General features: G+C 43.6%; 1 protein-coding gene across 8 annotated transcripts in view; it reads left to right on the top strand.

Annotated features, from left to right (window-relative positions):
- Positions 1-12,731, top strand: part of KCNIP1 (potassium voltage-gated channel interacting protein 1) — a 226,951-nt gene extending 214,220 nt beyond the window's left edge. For 7 of the 8 annotated variants that reach the window (XM_086852087.1, XM_086852089.1, XM_023936173.2 and 4 more), the window contains 6 exons: positions 1,103-1,172; positions 2,630-2,700; positions 4,315-4,422; positions 5,350-5,454; positions 5,988-6,050; positions 8,277-12,731. In XM_086852087.1, coding sequence (XP_086708213.1) covers positions 1,103-1,172; positions 2,630-2,700; positions 4,315-4,422; positions 5,350-5,454; positions 5,988-6,050; positions 8,277-8,324 — 465 coding nt within the window. In that variant the 3' untranslated portion in view covers positions 8,325-12,731. The remainder of the gene's footprint in view (positions 1-1,102; positions 1,173-2,629; positions 2,701-4,314; positions 4,423-5,349; positions 5,455-5,987; positions 6,051-8,276) is intronic. The other variant, XM_086852088.1, reaches the window with a different exon arrangement.
- The last annotated feature ends 3,877 nt before the right edge of the window (positions 12,732-16,608 follow it).

Raw genomic sequence — 16,608 nt, 5'->3', positions numbered from 1 at the left:
GGAAAGCTGGTGGTTCCTTGTGCAAAGGGTTATGTTTAGGTCCCAGCTGAGGGACCTGTGTTAAGGTGAGGCAAGCATCACAGCATGACACAGAGAGGGATGCATGTAGTGTGTATAGTGCCAGGAGCAGAGGGACTTTCTTAATCCCAAGTCTGCCCTTTAGCTCAGTTTAAGCATCCAGCCAGGATAAATGTGCCAGATCTGTGAGTTTTGTGAGAGAGCCAGCCTGCTCAGATAATCCATCTCCAGCACATCCTACCAGCAGGGACAGTGCTCTTGCTCCCTCCTCCCTCCCTGATGAGAGCCTGGGGAGTTAAATGGCTGAGTGGGGTCAGTGCTGCAGCAGGACACAGACCCCATTGACCAGTGGCTATGAGTGTGGAAGGAAGATGACTTCTCTGTGTCTGTAATTCTGTGCTCTGTGGAAAAGGCTGAATGCTGCAATTATTTTATTGGTTTGCTCTGGTTTAGTTTTCAAAATTGGTTGATAGGTGAATTTGAAGAATAGTGCCATCAACTGGGAAGTGTTTTCTGAAAGTACCACATGGTTTGATAGCAGTGCCCAAGGCCCTGTAATGTATGTTATAGCAGCACTGAGCTGGTGGAGGTGTGTTTATTATTGGGGTTCGTTGATAAGGACCTACCAGTGTGCTATGGACTGTTTGCCTCTGTGGATCTGGTGTCAGGCTTCTGGCTACAGACTGCTGCTGAGGATTAATGGGTTCATGACTGTGAAGGCATTAGGGAGGTGTTAACTGGCATGAACATTATTTGTAATTATTAGATGAAAGTTTCATATGACAGAAGGCATGAGCTGCCTTTCTAGGTCATTCTATAAAACAGCAATGAAGCTGCTGAAAACACAGTTAGAAATGTTAATAATGGTGAACCAGCTTTGTGAGATGCTGAAGATGAAACTGCAGTCTGAATTACTTTAATTTCTCCAGCTGCACAACCTGTGCATGCAGAGCACTGTGAGAACAGAAAGGTGATTTGTTTCATTGCTCTCTTCAGGCTTGTAGAGTTTTGCAAATGAACCTTTACAAACCTGTGCTTTTCTTGATTATTTTTCTCTTTTTTTTTCCCTTTTGTTTTCCAACAGGAATGTCCTAGTGGGGTTGTTAATGAAGAAACATTCAAACAGATCTATGCACAGTTTTTTCCTCATGGAGGTAAGTGGAGTGCTTTGTGCCTATCAGGCTCTTGAAGCCCTAACGTTGCCTACTGCCAGCCGGCTGCAGAACTGCTGCAGATCATCTCTGAGAAGTGGGAGCTGAGCTGAAGCTTTGAGGGGTTTTAGACAGAAACACAAACATCAAGGTAATAAACTTTTAAGCCCTTTAAACAGTTATTTAACATAGGAAAACCTCAATAAAGATTGCCCCTCAATGTCTTTATTCCCCAGGTCCAAAATAAAAACTGGGGTAACTGCTTTGCTGCATTCTGACTGTGTTGGCAGAAAGTAGAATTGTTTCCCTCGGTGCTTCCCTGCTATTTGACTGCTGGGCATGTAGTGCGTAGCACAGGAGGGTCCCAGACTTCTTTTTGGCCTGAAAATTAATCAAAACCTCCTTAAAATTCTTAAAGCAGTTTTTAGTTGATAAATAAACTCCTGGCTACCTGAAATGATCATTTTTGGTGTTTATGTGGCTATGACAGGGCCATGTCATGAACAGGCATATTAAGGTATTGTATTAAATCTGTCAAATAATACATATTATTGTCCTTTAAGAACATCAAGAATCTATATATTCTAGATGGATATGTCCTGTGGGGATACTGTTCTCAAATTGAAAGAAATGAGTCATTTAAGTGGCTTTTTAGAAAAAAATTAAGTATTTGAGACTTTCCAAAATACCCCACTCTTTAGTAGCTGCACTCTTTGGGGAATGGTGACTGATCTTTCTGCAAGGGTGTATGTCTGCATATGCATTTACCTAAAGAAGGTCATTAACAAATGTTTTTTCAACTAAATGTCAAAATAAAACACATTATGCTTATGTTTGTGACCTTAAAGAAGTACACCTCATCCCATACAAGTGACCTCAAAGAAGCACACCTATTAAAAGTTTGCATTAAATTTCAGTATGAATTTGATTATTTCCTGTTGTGATTTTCTAAACCCAGCAGTTTAGGATTCAAAAGGACAAAAATATGCCTCTAGGTGAGATTGCTCTCCAGCAGTCACGGGTGAAAATCAAGTAACTGGAGCAAGACCCTTCTGAAGCTGGGTATTCCCTGGGGGGTCTCTACTGTGTCTCCCACAAAACAAAAAGGTAGAGAAAGGATGCTGCAGATTGCAGTCACTCTTTGGTATCTTTGCTGTGTTTCCCACCATTTGAACCAGAGACGCTCTGGGATGGTTGGGGATTTTCTGCTCATTCTTTCAGGTGCTGCCCCAAAATCCATGTAGTTTCTACTGCAGTATAAGCTTTTGCATTTCAAAATATTTTACCTGTTTTAAGGGAGGGTGCCAGGATTTTGCAAGTCCATGATAACTTTTACTGATTCATAGAATACCTGGCAGTGCTTCAGGATTGAGTTATACACAGAAGGAAAATAAGTTTGTGGCTTGTTTAGAGCCACCCATGTATGATGAGCCGCTGTCACTGCCCTTTGTGCCTTTCAGATGCCAGCATGTATGCACATTACCTCTTCAACGCTTTTGACACTGCACAGAACGGCTCCGTGAAGTTCGAGGTGATCTCTTGACATCTTCCTTCCATGCCACTTTCTCTATTTTGTGCTTTTAACCTTTTCTGTCCATTCTTCACTGCAAAGTAGTAGGACTTGTTGGATTAAGTGTTACAAGTTTCAGTCTAAAGTCAGTCGATATTTTCAAATCTGGTTCACTTTCGTATATGCAGATGCAGTTCTGTGTCAGTAAAGAAAGATCTAGATTGTGCTAGTTAAGATCAGAGGGAGAAAATGCAGAGGTTTATGCAGCAGAGAGGCATGGCTGAGGAGAGTCCCATGTGAAATGAGATGAGGGACACAGAGACATTGCAACTGGTACCTTCTGCAGTCATGATGCATTGCATGATGTCTTGAGCAAGCATCTCAGGTACTGGGATAATAAATGCACCCTTTAACTAAAAGGCATGTTGCAGTGGCTACACACAACCTCTCTTCATGCTCAGCCCATAGCTGCAGGTGTGCAGCAAAGGGATATATTAAATCATAGACTTCTAGAGGATGAACTTCACAGTTTTGAAGATTATAGAACTCCTATAAAACTACATATCACAGGCAGTCCTGCCTTTGCTGTCAAATGGTCAAAACCTCTGGTAATTTCCAGAAGAGACTGGGAATCGTGTTTGTTCATTAAATGTAAAATGAGGTGTGTGGCAAGGGCTGCAGTGGGAGATTTGCATGGGGCAGCTCCCCAGTAGCTAAAGGTGTTCAGAAACCTAAACAGACTGAGAACAGGAAAAATGCTGTTAAGAGAAACAAACAAACAAAAAACACCAAACCTAGAAAGTGCTGAACTTTCACTCCTGGCCGATGTGTCTCTTAACTGGTTGTCAAACATCAGAATTTTGTTCCCTTCTTTGTATTGTTCAACAAATTCAAATTAATCAGAGGCTTAGCAAAAAGGAACAGAGGTTTCTAAGCAGTGCTGCACTGCCCCATGCAGAGCTCATGGAGGTGACTAAAGATATTAAATGAGTTATCAGGACCTGTATAACTCTGTTAGCCTGAAGCTCTGCCTGTGCTAAAAATCCCCTGTAGCTATGATAGTCTCAGTGCCTGAGCCACCATGCAGTAAAAGTAATAAATCACAGTTATCAGAAACAGTAACTTTACTGTAAGCAAAGAAAACCAAGTAAAATTATGTGTGCCACACTGAGTAATTAGTGGTGGGAATCACGTCTGGTCAATTCTGGCAGATTTTGCCAGAGAACAAAATCTAAGGCTCCCTGTGTCAGAGGAGTTTCTGTCTCATATAGGATTTTCTCTCTTCTTTGCCAGCACCTCAATCTGGAGGTAAGAAAGCATCAGCTTTTATTTCCATAGGCACAGTCCAACTGTGTTTAACCAGGTGGTGGCAATCTGAGGGACAGCTCCTTGCAGCAGGGAGGAGAACGGTCACTGGAGCACCTGGCAGTGCTCTTTGAACCAAACATCTCAGTGAATGCTTCAGCCATTGAGCTCAGTCAGAGAGGACAAATTTTTGGAAAAGAGAGCTAGAAGAGATTGATAAGCATATGCTCCATCCTAAAAAGAGAAATTTTTTGACTGGTGTTGCATGAAGAAGGTGACATAGAAAAGGAAGTTATGAGAATTCACACTTCTCTCTCTGCCCCAAACCAGGATTTTGTGATGGCATTGTCCATTCTGCTACGGGGAACTGTTCATGAAAAGCTGAGATGGACATTTAATCTGTATGACATAAATAAGGACGGCTGTATAAACAAGGAGGTAAGTTTTTTCCTGACAAATGTGGTTGATTTTGGAAGGGAGAATTGATTGGGTTTTGTTGCAGAACACAATTAATTTTACAGGCAGCTAATGAAATGCAACTCAGAGTGGACTCAAGCATTTGTCTATGTCTAAGCAAAGTGCACAGTGATCTTATGGCATGATTTTCTTGACATATTTTTCCTATATTATGATACCTTTACTGAATTTTTTTAGCCAGGAGCAAAATTCTGGTTACAGCTCTGAGCCACATAACCTTTGTGAAGGGGAGGGTGATGGTGGCAGTGCTTGGTGACTGAGGTTCAAGGGCTTGCTTTCTGCACAGGCAGGTACTATGAGGGTCATCTGAAGCAGCACAAGCCTCCAGCACCACTTTCAAATCCTGCATTGTCATCTGTTTTTGTCTTCTTTTCTGGTATTGCTTGTTCCCATTATGGGAGGCCTTGGTTTTGAGCACGGTGACCCTGAATACATGTCAAATACATCTTGGTTCACTCAAACCCATTGTGCATCCCTGGAGGGTTTGCAGTTACTGCCATGGGCTGTGGAGATAAGGGGCAATTTGTGCAAGGCATGGGGAGGGACCAGATTCCCAGTTCCAGCCGTGAAGGTCCCTGGACCTGGAGGAGGCCATGGGGATTGGGTTGGTGCCACAGTGCAGGGCTGAGCACAGCCCTTGCTCCCAGAAAGGCCAGGGGAGTTGACGGAACACTGGCAGCATGTGGCAGGGGGAACAGAGGGAAGCAATTCTCTCTATAGGATGTTTGTGTGTCTGGTACATCTGTCTCCGTACACACGCACAGACATTCCAGGTGCTGGTTTGTCATAGGAGAAGGAGTGTGAAGAATAGGGCAGCACAAGACAGAAATGGGCTCTCATTTCTCTTCACTTCCTTTTTGTGTTTGCGCTGGCATGCTGCCATGGCAGGAAATGATGGATATCGTAAAGGCAATTTATGATATGATGGGAAAATACACATATCCAGTGCTCAAGGAGGATGCACCAAGGCAGCATGTAGAAGTGTTTTTCCAGGTACCTGGGTTTTTCTTAACATTTGAGCTATGCACTGAAAGATTTTCCTATAAATTTGAGTTTATATCTTGTTATATATTCCAAAATGAACCCTAGCAGCCACTCAGCATAGCACTGCAATGCCTGCTGATTTCCTGGCTCCAAAGGTTTCTGCCTGGTCTCTTAGCCTGACCCTTTGCCTTGGGGAGTGCCATGTCCAGTAAGTCTGAAGCTTCTGCATGTGTTGCATCCCTTCTGTGCTGCTTCTCTCAGCTGACTGACAGGACAGTGGGTGGGGGTCAGGCAATGAATAAATAAATGATGGAATAAGGACAGAGGTTCCCATGTGTGTCAAGAAAGCAGTTAGAGACGACCCTGAAAGTGCTCCAAATCCCATAGTAAACAAGTCCTTAGCAGCTGGCCAATCCAACACTGAGTCTGTGGGCTAAGCTTGTTAAGTGCTTAGCTTTATTCAGATTGCATCAACTAAGATCCTGTACTGCAACAGTAGTGTTACCAATGTAAACTAATTTTTACATTATTTTATTTTGCAGAAAATGGATAAAAACAAAGATGGAGTTGTAACTCTAGATGAGTTTATTGAATCATGTCAGGAGGTAAGGACTAAAGTACAGCTGCAAGGAAAGCTCTATCTCATGTCACATCATTTGCTTCCCTTTGGATAAACTCTATTTGAAACAAGATGCTTCTCAGGATCCTGAGTTTTCTTTGCTCTGTGGAAAAAAAAAACCCCAAACCAAAACAGCTTCAAGACTGTGATGCCCTGTGAAGCCTGTGACTCAATAGAGAGGTAGGGTCAGGTAGAATATGAGAGATGATATTTTCATGTGCAGTACTGGGACCAGTCTTTTTATTTTCCTGAGAGGACTGCAGTGCCAGATTTGATAGGCAAGCAGACATCTGTAGAGAAAGTTCTTAACTGTCTTGGGTTGTTTTGGGTTTTTGTTGGTTTGGTTTTGGGTTTTTATTTGCCTTCTTTTTGAGACTGCTGCTGTCTCTATGTGCTAACATTGACATGTCATTACCAGGCACCACATTGCTGGTACTCCTCAGAGTTAAAGGTGTCTCAAATTCTTGCAATTATAGCATTGAGTTATAAAACCAATGTTTTCATGGTCAAACATTAAAAGCAAATTCTGTCATCATAGCAATGATTTTAATTTTTCTCTGTTTTGGAAGTAAGCCCCCTCTTGCAAATTCCATATATAAGGTTGGCTATGATAAGTTTTTGTTGGTACTTTTAGCACTGGCACAAAGAAGTATCTGCATTAACATGCAATTGGCCTAATATCTGTTGTCTTAGACCTTGATTGTGTGAATATTTGCTCAGAGTTATCTCTAATATTTGGCCAGTATAATAATGATGTATAAAGAAAACCTCTGCCTTTTGGAATGTTTATATTGGTGCACAGAATTGCATATTGGTCCTTCTGTGTACTTTATGTTGCCTGGAAAATTCTTTCCAGTTCTGCAGCCAGACAACTCTTCTGTCCCTGAGCAAGGGGAAGGTGCTCATTGTGGAGGGCTGGGCTGGCTTCTGCTGCTTTGGTGTCAAACCAAGGAGACATCCAGTCTCATTCAGGGACTTCAGGCAGCAAAATTCTTGTTTAGCAGAAGCATAATAGAAGGCTAATGTTTTTCAGTTACTTCATTCTTGGTCCCTCCTGATTGTTTGGCTTATTTTTAGCACCATCTTTATTTGATCATTTGTTTTGTATATTATTATTCACATTCTTAACTTGTCTGTAGATGTGTGTATGATTAGTGGTCTCAGTATTGAAGCTGTTTTACTTCACCTATAACTGTGAGAGTTCTAGTTCTCTGTCCCCTTTTGGGTTTGGTTCCTTCTGTTGCCGTCCTGGCCTCCCTGGGAGCTGGGCAGGCTGGTGGCACTGTCAGCTGCTGTTCCCTGGCAGGCTGGAGCAAGCCCTGCAACACCAAGATTTATTCTTCTTATCTTTATGAAAAACAACCCAAAGTGCTCACCTGTGCCATTGCAGTGGCTCTGCAGGACCCTGCCAGGGATGATTGCAGGGTGATCAATCACCTGAGGGTGATTGGCTTCCTGTGCCAGGTGGTGCCTTGCACCCACTGAGTGAGCAGTGACAGGGATGATGCAGCCTCACAAAATGACTGAGGAATGCAGTCCAATAGATCTCTCAATGTGGAAAATTGTTTTCATGTTATGGGCAAACAGCTGTTCTAACTTTTGGAATAACTGAATTCCTGGGGCGGGGGTGGTGGAAACCATCATGTGTTTGAATACTAATCTGGTTCTTATCTCAAAGTAAAATTCCAATACTTCAGGAGAAATAATCCAGGATTTCCCTTGTGTCTGTCTGGAACTTTCTCATTTGGCTCTAGGAGCCTCAGAGAGGCTGAGGTTGCACAGATTGCATGTGTTTTAGGTTTGAGCTGGAATTTCTGGCAGGAAGTGCTCCCTCAAGGCAGTTTGCTTGTCAGTTCAAGACCTACCATTCCATTTGGGCTTGTGGAGCACATTAGCCAAGAGCACGTTTGCACTCCCAGGGTCAGGGACATCTGAGGCTTGGGCACAGGCACTAGCCCACTGCCCTGCCTGGCACAGCCTGTGCTGGACGTCAGGCTCAGGAGAAGACCCTGTGTTTGGTGTGCCTCAAGCCAACCCAGGACTGAGGTACAAAGCCAGCTGCTGTGCTGGATCAGGCCTGGGCACTGAAAGCATTCCCAGAGCAAGGCTGCTGCCTGCAGGAGCAGCTGCAGAGTTCCTTGGTGCCAAGGCAGAGTCTTGAATTCTGCTTGTCCATGCTGGTTTCATGGAAATATCTTTTCCTTGCTTTCAGGATGACAATATCATGCGATCCTTACAGCTCTTTGAGAATGTCATGTAACCAGATGAGCACTGGGGGAGTCTGAGACTTCTGTGTAACAAAGATCTCCTTTCTGGGTCAAAGATTCTACAATTGAGCCATATCCAGTGAGGATTTTGTATGGCATGTCCAACCAAATGGCAACTGAATGCAGCTGATCCCAACTCTTCTCCCCAGAAGATGCTGGTGGACCTTTGTTTCGTTTTGGAAGCATGTGAATATTTTAACAAATCCCAACAAGAGAGAACTGCAGCTTGAAGTTCAATGAGTAATACAGAGCATTGTTTTCTAGGCACAAGTCCTGCTTTTAATCTAGCAAGCTTAGTTCTCTATGATAGCCCATGTTGATAGCTATTCAGCCATCTATTGCAAGTGACAGCTCAGTCCATGCCTCTGTTCAGCACAATGTTCTGTGGATGCCTTGCTGTTAATCTGCTTTGACAAAACCCAACCTACAAGGGCAGTCTGTGAAAAAATGAACAGTCCATGTATCTGGGACATTAAACAGACAGCCCATGTAGCCAGTATCCCTATTTCTGCAGAGATCCTGCTTATCCTCTCACATGCACTGGTACCATCATGCTGAGTTTAGTGGAGTTCTTCCTGAGTACTTTATCGAGGTGATCTTCATGCCAGGGTGAGCCAGAAAGGAGCAGAACATGTTGCACATGAGTATAAAAGTACAGAATAAATCCTGTTCAGGAATGGTAAGTTCCCAAGAGACCAGGCAGGTGTGTAATGGCTGGTACAGAAAGATGAGCACCTGCTCTAGTCCCAGCCTCCTGCTGAGTCCCAGGGACACCAGGTGGTGCTCCACTGTGCTTCTCCACAGCACCACCATGTGCTCTGGTTCTATTGCTGTAGTTTGGCACACACTTCCTACGTTTATCACTGGATGTTACAGTAACGTCTTGCCCCCTTTATGGATTAATTTAAGCTTTCTTGTTTGACTTAGTGAATAACAAAGGCGCAGCTGTGTTTCAACATACAGACCTTGGCACCCATAAAGTGCCCAGCACATTTGATTGGGAGATCTTGAATAGTTATTAGCCTCAGAATCAGCTGCCAGGCCCATATTTTTTTTTCCTACAAGGTGATTGTACTTGTACAAGACCCATATCTTTGCTAATGTCAAGTAAAGTATTGGTTTAGGGGTTTGGTTTTTAAATTAATGAAACAGAAAAGCTCATGTAGTGAATTTGCACCAAGGCTGGATGATTTGTCAGCTGGGAAATGTCAGATCCTTCTGTGAAGAAGCCTCCTAGGAAAGCTGACCCACCAGTGCCATTCCCCATCTCCAGGAAGATGATGGCTGAGAAGAGAAGGGAAGGAGGGAACAACCAACTTTTCCAGCTGTTCAAACCATGCAGATGGGACAGTCCCTGCTGTAGTGCTGCATCACTCCCATCCAGTAAGCATCTGTTTTTATTGTATCACATACAATATTACAGACCAAGTGTTAGCGCTGAAGAAATATTTTAAGAATTATGTGTGTGGAAGGTTTCTATAATATGGAATATATAGTATGCCTCAGTTCTGTAGCCCTAATTTTATAAAAATTTAATCTATTGAAGCATTCCTGATTATAGAAGAAGGTCTGATCAGTCCTGATATAATGATAATGCTACTTCCCCAAGATGGGGTATTTTCCCCTTTTACTGTGCTCCTCCATACACTTCTGTATAGTCATAACTTTATTTCTTTAAGTTTTCCCCTTGTCATCAAAAGTGCTGTTCAAGTGAAGTTACATGTCTGCAGGAATGACACCTTCATCCATCTTGTTTATGCCTTTCATACCATTAAGTACCATTAATGAATTCTTCCCAGCAGTGATCCAGCAGCTCTGGTGAAGGACTGGGGTTTGCAGGAGGGATGCCATGCTAGGGGAGTACCTTTCTTCCAGTTGTTGGGTATTGTCATTTAGGCTGTAATAACAGGCACTTGGTAAAGGCATCAGTTGTAGCTGAAATAATAATACACAGTTTACACCATTCCTTCTTGATTCTTCTTGCAATCACTTTAGCAAATGGCAGAAATTAATATAACTACCAGGTTTTCCTTCCCACCAAAACTGCTTAGTCTAAGCAGTTCATTCCAGCAGAGGGAGAAGTGCTCAGGACAATAGAAGTTAAGGATTTGAATCAGGCTAGCACAGTGCCTTTTTCCTCTAACAGTCTTGCTTCAAGTGTGCTTATGAGATGGCACATATAGACAGAAATGTTTGGAATGTACCCTTTTCAAAAGAAAATTAGTTGTATGATGCCATAGACCTTGAAGCTAATTTTATTTCTGGAGTTACTGTGATGCATTTGTCCCCAGCTGTGTTTCCTGGCCCCGCTGGCAGCAGTTCTGTGGGGGCTGCCTTTGTCACCAGGGCTGTCACTGCTTTCTCTGGAGTGTGGCTCCAACTCAGCATCAAACAACTGGTGTCACTGTCATGGTGTGCATTGCTGAAATCAGGGTCCTAGCACCGACCCTGCACTTCTGCTATCTCCTTTGCTGCTCCACTGTGCCTGCTTTTCACTGCTAGGAACAATGAGGGTGAACCAGGTAGAGAGGAAATGCTGACAGCCACACCGAGTCTGCCCTTAGAGCATAACAAGCTTTGATTAGGATCCCACTGGAATCAGACCCCTCCCACACACTCCTGATGTTCAGCCTGGGTTGAGCTCTGTGCTTCACCTGAGGTAGCTAAGACAGGAAGAATTGCAAAGTGTCACCCACAGCTGTGTTTTCCTAAAGCTCAGGTTGCAGAATCTATCTGTGGCAGAGCCCTTGCCACTGCAAACCCAATTATTTCCCTGATCCCACTGTTTGTCCCTGATCCCACTGTTACAGCCAGTGGCTGGGATGCACCAGCGCATAGAAGACCTCTTGGTTTTCCATCAACAGCATCTGTCCATGGCAGGTGTGCTTCAGACAGCAGGTGAGACATCAGTGACTGTGAGAGAGCTGCTCTCTGCATGGAAATGGCTTTGCATTTGTTTTTCATGTTTTCTGTAAACTTGCTGAGCCTCCACTTGCTCATAAACGGGGCTTGCAATATTTATGACAAACACTACTGCAGATTTCTAAATAAAACACACTATGCTACCCCAGTCTCCCACCCTCATCAATCCTCCTGCCAGTAGGCAGAAAGCAGTTCCTGTTACAGTCAGATTCTGTCAGTGCTATCAAATGTGCGCTTTTCCTCCAAGTTATGAATGTTTAAATAATGTCTGAATCAGGACTCTGACTGTTTCACTAGTTAAAAACATTAGTCTGCATCTTCATGCCAGCATTTTATAAAGAAAGCCTTTCTAATGTGAATTTTAGGTAACAATCTGTTGACAAATAGGAATGTGATAAATGATGAGAAAAAAAAGAAAAAAACTACTGTGCCTGTTCTATGGCTGTTTGCTTTCCTGTTCCTCTGAATGCAATGCAGTATTGTGAGTAATCATGAGCCAGGCTAAAAGCCTGAGACACAAATACGCTGAGGTTCAGGCATCATGGGCAGAGACATTTCCTGACTGAAGTACGTGTTGAGAACAAACACCCTTGTGTCCATGAGTCGCCTCTAATAAGATGGTAGCAGCAGTGTGTCAAACTTTGCTTCTTCTTTATGGAAGTGCCATGAAAGACATAAGGATATGTGCAAATAATGTAAATTGCGATAACTAAAGCCATGTTAATGGATCAGCCATGTACAACTTCATTGTTACAAATGCTATTCTCTGATGGCAATTTGCATTCAATTTTGTTGAATGGTTTTAAAGATGTTGGTTTTAATAATAAAAAGAAATAGCTGTAGGAAGGTGTCCTTTCTTAAACACCATATGTATTTTTTCTCAAGGGACACTGTCAGGTTAAAAATTTTCAATTAAACTTTTCAAAGTGGGACTCAAACGTATCCATGCATGTGGGGGCTGTGAAACAGCTGTGAGCTAACACATGCCAATGATTCATTTGCATCACTGATTCAGGGGTGCTCTTACATTTGATGTGGTGACATACACTGAACTGATGGTTTGGCCCTTGTGTAAAGTTCAGAAATGTTCTTCTACCTGCAGCACTGATAGTAGCTTAGGGGAGTGAAAACTTAAAACTTACAGGCGTTGTCTTTTCCCTTCTGCAGTTCTGTCTAACTATAAGCAGGAAAGCAGACAATTGCTTTGAAAAACAAAATGTAAACACTATGTTATCGATAAGAAAAATAATCCAAAACCTCACAGTGTCCCTTTAGCTTTGGTTTATGGTAAGCACCTATTCTGACACATGAGGAGTGCAGAAGTGACTTTGCCAGACGATATATATGTGTGTACATATATATATATATGTTTGCTAAACTCCATTTTGTAGGGTATTATCTGTCTACCAATACACCTCAGGAAAAAGAACATTCATCCATGCAGAAATATGAAAATAAAGGTGTCTATGTGAAACGTGGTCTTGGTGTCACTGCAGTGCCTGCCCAGCACCCACACCTGCAGGGACCTCCTGCTCCCAGAGACAGCAGTGCCCTCTGAGCAATGCCAGATGGGAATTCTTGCTCCCTCCCCAAGAAGAAGATGTGCTAAGTGCCTGTTCAACACCTTTCACATCCTGGGATGTGCATGGGAGCTGCAGGAGCAGAAATTCTGTCTGATAGGGAGCTGGTGATGGACTCACCCCTGCTGCTTGGCCAGGAGAGGCTGATTCTCTACAAACTTCTTCTCTCTAACCCTGCCCCATCAACCTCCAGGAGGTGGGAAATAATAAACTGCAGCTCTCCAGAACCTCAGTGCATGTGCTTATTTCCAGCCTGTCCCATTAAAACTTCCCTTGTTGTCTTGCAGAGGAAAAGTCTGTCTTTCTCCATCTGTTGTCCATTGCTCTCCATTGTCATCCAATTCTTCTTGTAGAGGCTGGGAATTGCTGTGGGGCTCTGGCTGGAAGCTGCCAGGGCAAGAAGGTGCCCCTTGAGCACAAGGTGAGTTGTCACATTGCCTGGGACATTCTCCTGGGAACTCACCTGCTGTCCTGTCCCTGTGCACAGCAGCCTGTGAGGAGCCTGGGGGCACGAGGTGATCCGCACTCCTTGTTCAGAACAAGGGCTTCTGCACGGGCTCACAGGGCTCCTGGTGGTGGGGAGAGGGGGATGTTTCCTTTAGAACCTGGGACACTTCCAAACTTACTTGTTGGGATTTGCACTAACAGCCAGCAGCATGAAATGGAGAAGGGGAGCAGGAATCCGCTTTGCTCTGCTCTGAAGTTTGGCTGCAGAAGATGGGCCTGGATGGTCACTGCCCTCACCCAGATAACAAAGCAGGAGAATGAGACTGAACTCTCAGCTGTGAGCTTCCTTCCCTGCAGCACAGCTTTTCCCAGGACCCTTCCAAACCCAGCCCCAGTTCCCTCTGGCTTGGCTGATGGAGCAGGGATACACTGCCCAAGCAGTCTGTACTCGCTCCTTACATTGCAGCGAGCTCAGGAGTGAATACATTGGTGTGAAGGATGCAGGGGAAGGGCCCACTGTTTGTAATGTCCAGTCATCTTGTTGTTAAAATGTCTGTGAAAAGTTAGTGCTCATCCTGAGTTTGCCAGAAGAATAATAAGTTATTGAAAAATGTTGATTTTAAAAAAAATCCAAGATTTTACAATCCCAGGATTAAATTGAATTTGTTGACATTTTCACAGAAACTGATCCAACCTTTGTATTCTAATTATCTTCTTGATTTACTTATAAATCTGTATAAATTGAAAATATATAACCGTGTAAATATACACAAAGATAAATGTCAGCACAATGTTTTCTGTCCCTATGGATGCTAGCTTTGGAGCAGGCTGCAGAGAGCTGCAGAAACTGCAGGCCCATGGCCTCTCAGTCCTGCCTGAGAAGCTAGCCTGGGAAATTCAAAGGAGGATTTCAAAACAATCCTCAGAGACAGAAAACAACTGCCAGGTGCTGTTTGTCTGTCCTCTTGTTTTCCTTGCAGGAGAAAGTCAGGCAGGTGGTGAACCCCACTGACCAATGAGGGTGATGTAGCACTTTACTAACCAATAAGAGTTTCCTTTCTATATTTTCCACGTATCTGTCTATAAGACAAGCCTAGAGCAATAAACTAGAGGAATTCTCCTGTTGTGACTCCCTTGACAGTCCATGTCATTCTTTATCGCCGTTCCCAATCAGAACGACATGTCCCAACAAATCTTCTAAATTTTAGAGAACTCACAACACAAAAAAGTACCAAAGCCTTGTTTCCTTCCACGACACAAGCTGTTATGGAAAAGCATTTGTTACCAACAGTTATAATTAAGAAGAATATTACCCATTGTGGTGGGTGAGCATTGCATTGGTGGGAGACACACTGTCTGTGCTGTAACTGATAAAGAGGAAAACTTTTTTTGAAAAACCCATCTGAGTGTATGACAGAGTTGCAAAAATACTTCTAAATTGTTCTCAATGTTTGTTTCAGACTTTTTAAAATTTACCTCACTTTATTTGCCTTATTTTATTTTGCACTAAACAGTGATATTGTAATGCTTAAACCTTGAAGAACATCTGCTACAAAAATGTCACTGAATTGTTTTCCGTTCCTTTGATATTCAAATGACAAAGCTGTGCACAAACAAATGAGATGCTTTGAAAGGCAAGGAAGGTAAGAGTTTTCTATCTCAGCAATACTTTGTTGTGATTTCACCAATGAAATAAAAATAACAGAATATCAAGGGTTTTAGTTATTCTATTCTAGCAGTGAATATTTGGTGCATGTCATAAATAAAAAATGGGAATATATAGTGTAGATTTCAGCAGCTTCAAAGTGTCCAAAAGCAGAATTTCAGAACTTAAAAATTCACTTTTCTGAGAACATATTTTAGTCCCCATTTGTAATAGAAATCACATTCCAGCCTGCGAAGAGGAAATGCCAGGGCTTGAGCAGCCCTGCTCAGTCCTGACCAAACACATCACTGCAGAAACAGATGTGACATTGCAGAGACCTGCAGGTAATTTTAGATACAATAAAAGTCCCATTCAAGGCGTCCTGTTCCTTTATGGCAGCTTTACTCTGGGTTTGGTATGGATTTGCAGTACCTGAGGGAGCTTTGTGCTGACACTGTGGGAACACCTGGCCAGCTCCTGTGTCCCCAGAGCCCCAGCAAGGCTGGGCTGAGCTGCCTGCTCCTGATGGAGCTGAAAGGAGCCAGAGGGCTGGGGTGGAAATTTTGACAGCTGGGAACTAAGGTAATGTTTCACATACTCGATGAGTCCCTCTGCATTAGTTGTGCCTTGAGTCCGTGGAGCAAGGAGATGCCTTGTTGTAGAGGCTTGGAGAAGGTCAACAGCAGTGGGCTGGAGCTGCCCTGGGGGAAGAGCCAGAGGTATCTCATGGCACTGACACAGTCTGGAAGGGATGGACAAAACTCTGTCTGGGTCTGTGTTAGTAGACAGAGCACAAAAATGTGACAAAGCTGGTCAAACCTGTTCCCTGTACTGGGATTTCAGGAGTTTTTTTGGCATTTGACAAAGAAGGGGCAAGAGTGGTGCTTGGCTGGTCTTCTGTGGTTCTGCTTTCCAGGTATTCTGTGTGCCGCCCTGTGGGCACCTGGGCCCTGGGCCATGTGTATGGATGTGTTTGGATGTACAGATGTGTATGGATGTATGGAGCACAAGGATAATGTCACACATTCTGCAGGTTCTGTTGTCACAGGCTATAGAGGCTGTTGCAGGATGTTTGGGGAGCAGAGGGTTTGGAGTACTAGGACAGGAGTCTCCAGTGAAAGTGGTTTGCTGCTATAGAGCAGGTGCTGGTCACGTCCTGGCAAACAGAAAACAAAAGGCTGTGGGTTTGCTCAGAACTACTCAAAATTTCATCAAATGCAACTAGAAAAAATGTGGTGGTAATAATCTTTATTAGACTAACATTTTCCCTTGCAAATGTGACATGGCATCAGGTGTATGTCTCAAGATGTTGCTTTTCAGGATATATTTTCAGGGAGGAGTGCAGTGCTCCCAAAGTGGCCCTTAATTTCCCCAACGCATGTTCAGTGCACCAGCCTTGCAGAGATCCAGTTGTCCTCAGGCAGGGTGGCATCTGAGCCATGGGGACAGCTGGGAACACTGCTGCCACTTGTCATTCCACCGTGTGACACGGCCCAGCAGCTCTGGAGGTGAGCACAGGTCACCAGGGTTGTCAGACTGGAATAAAAGCAGTTTTGGGGGGCTGCAGCTTCTCCCCTCAGCCATTGTTATGTGGGTGTCTACTGCCTGTGTGTGGCACAGAGGCAAACTATAAATAACTGCATGAGCTATTCCTTCCCTCTGATATCAAGGCCAGAACTGCAC

The sequence above is a fragment of the Cyanistes caeruleus genome, chromosome 15 (assembly GCF_971803275.1).
Source record: "Cyanistes caeruleus chromosome 15, bCyaCae1.hap1.1, whole genome shotgun sequence".
Taxonomy (NCBI): Eukaryota; Metazoa; Chordata; class Aves; order Passeriformes; family Paridae; genus Cyanistes; species Cyanistes caeruleus.
The sequence above is the reverse complement of the archived record's forward strand: the minus strand, read 5'-3'. Positions and strand labels throughout refer to the sequence as shown.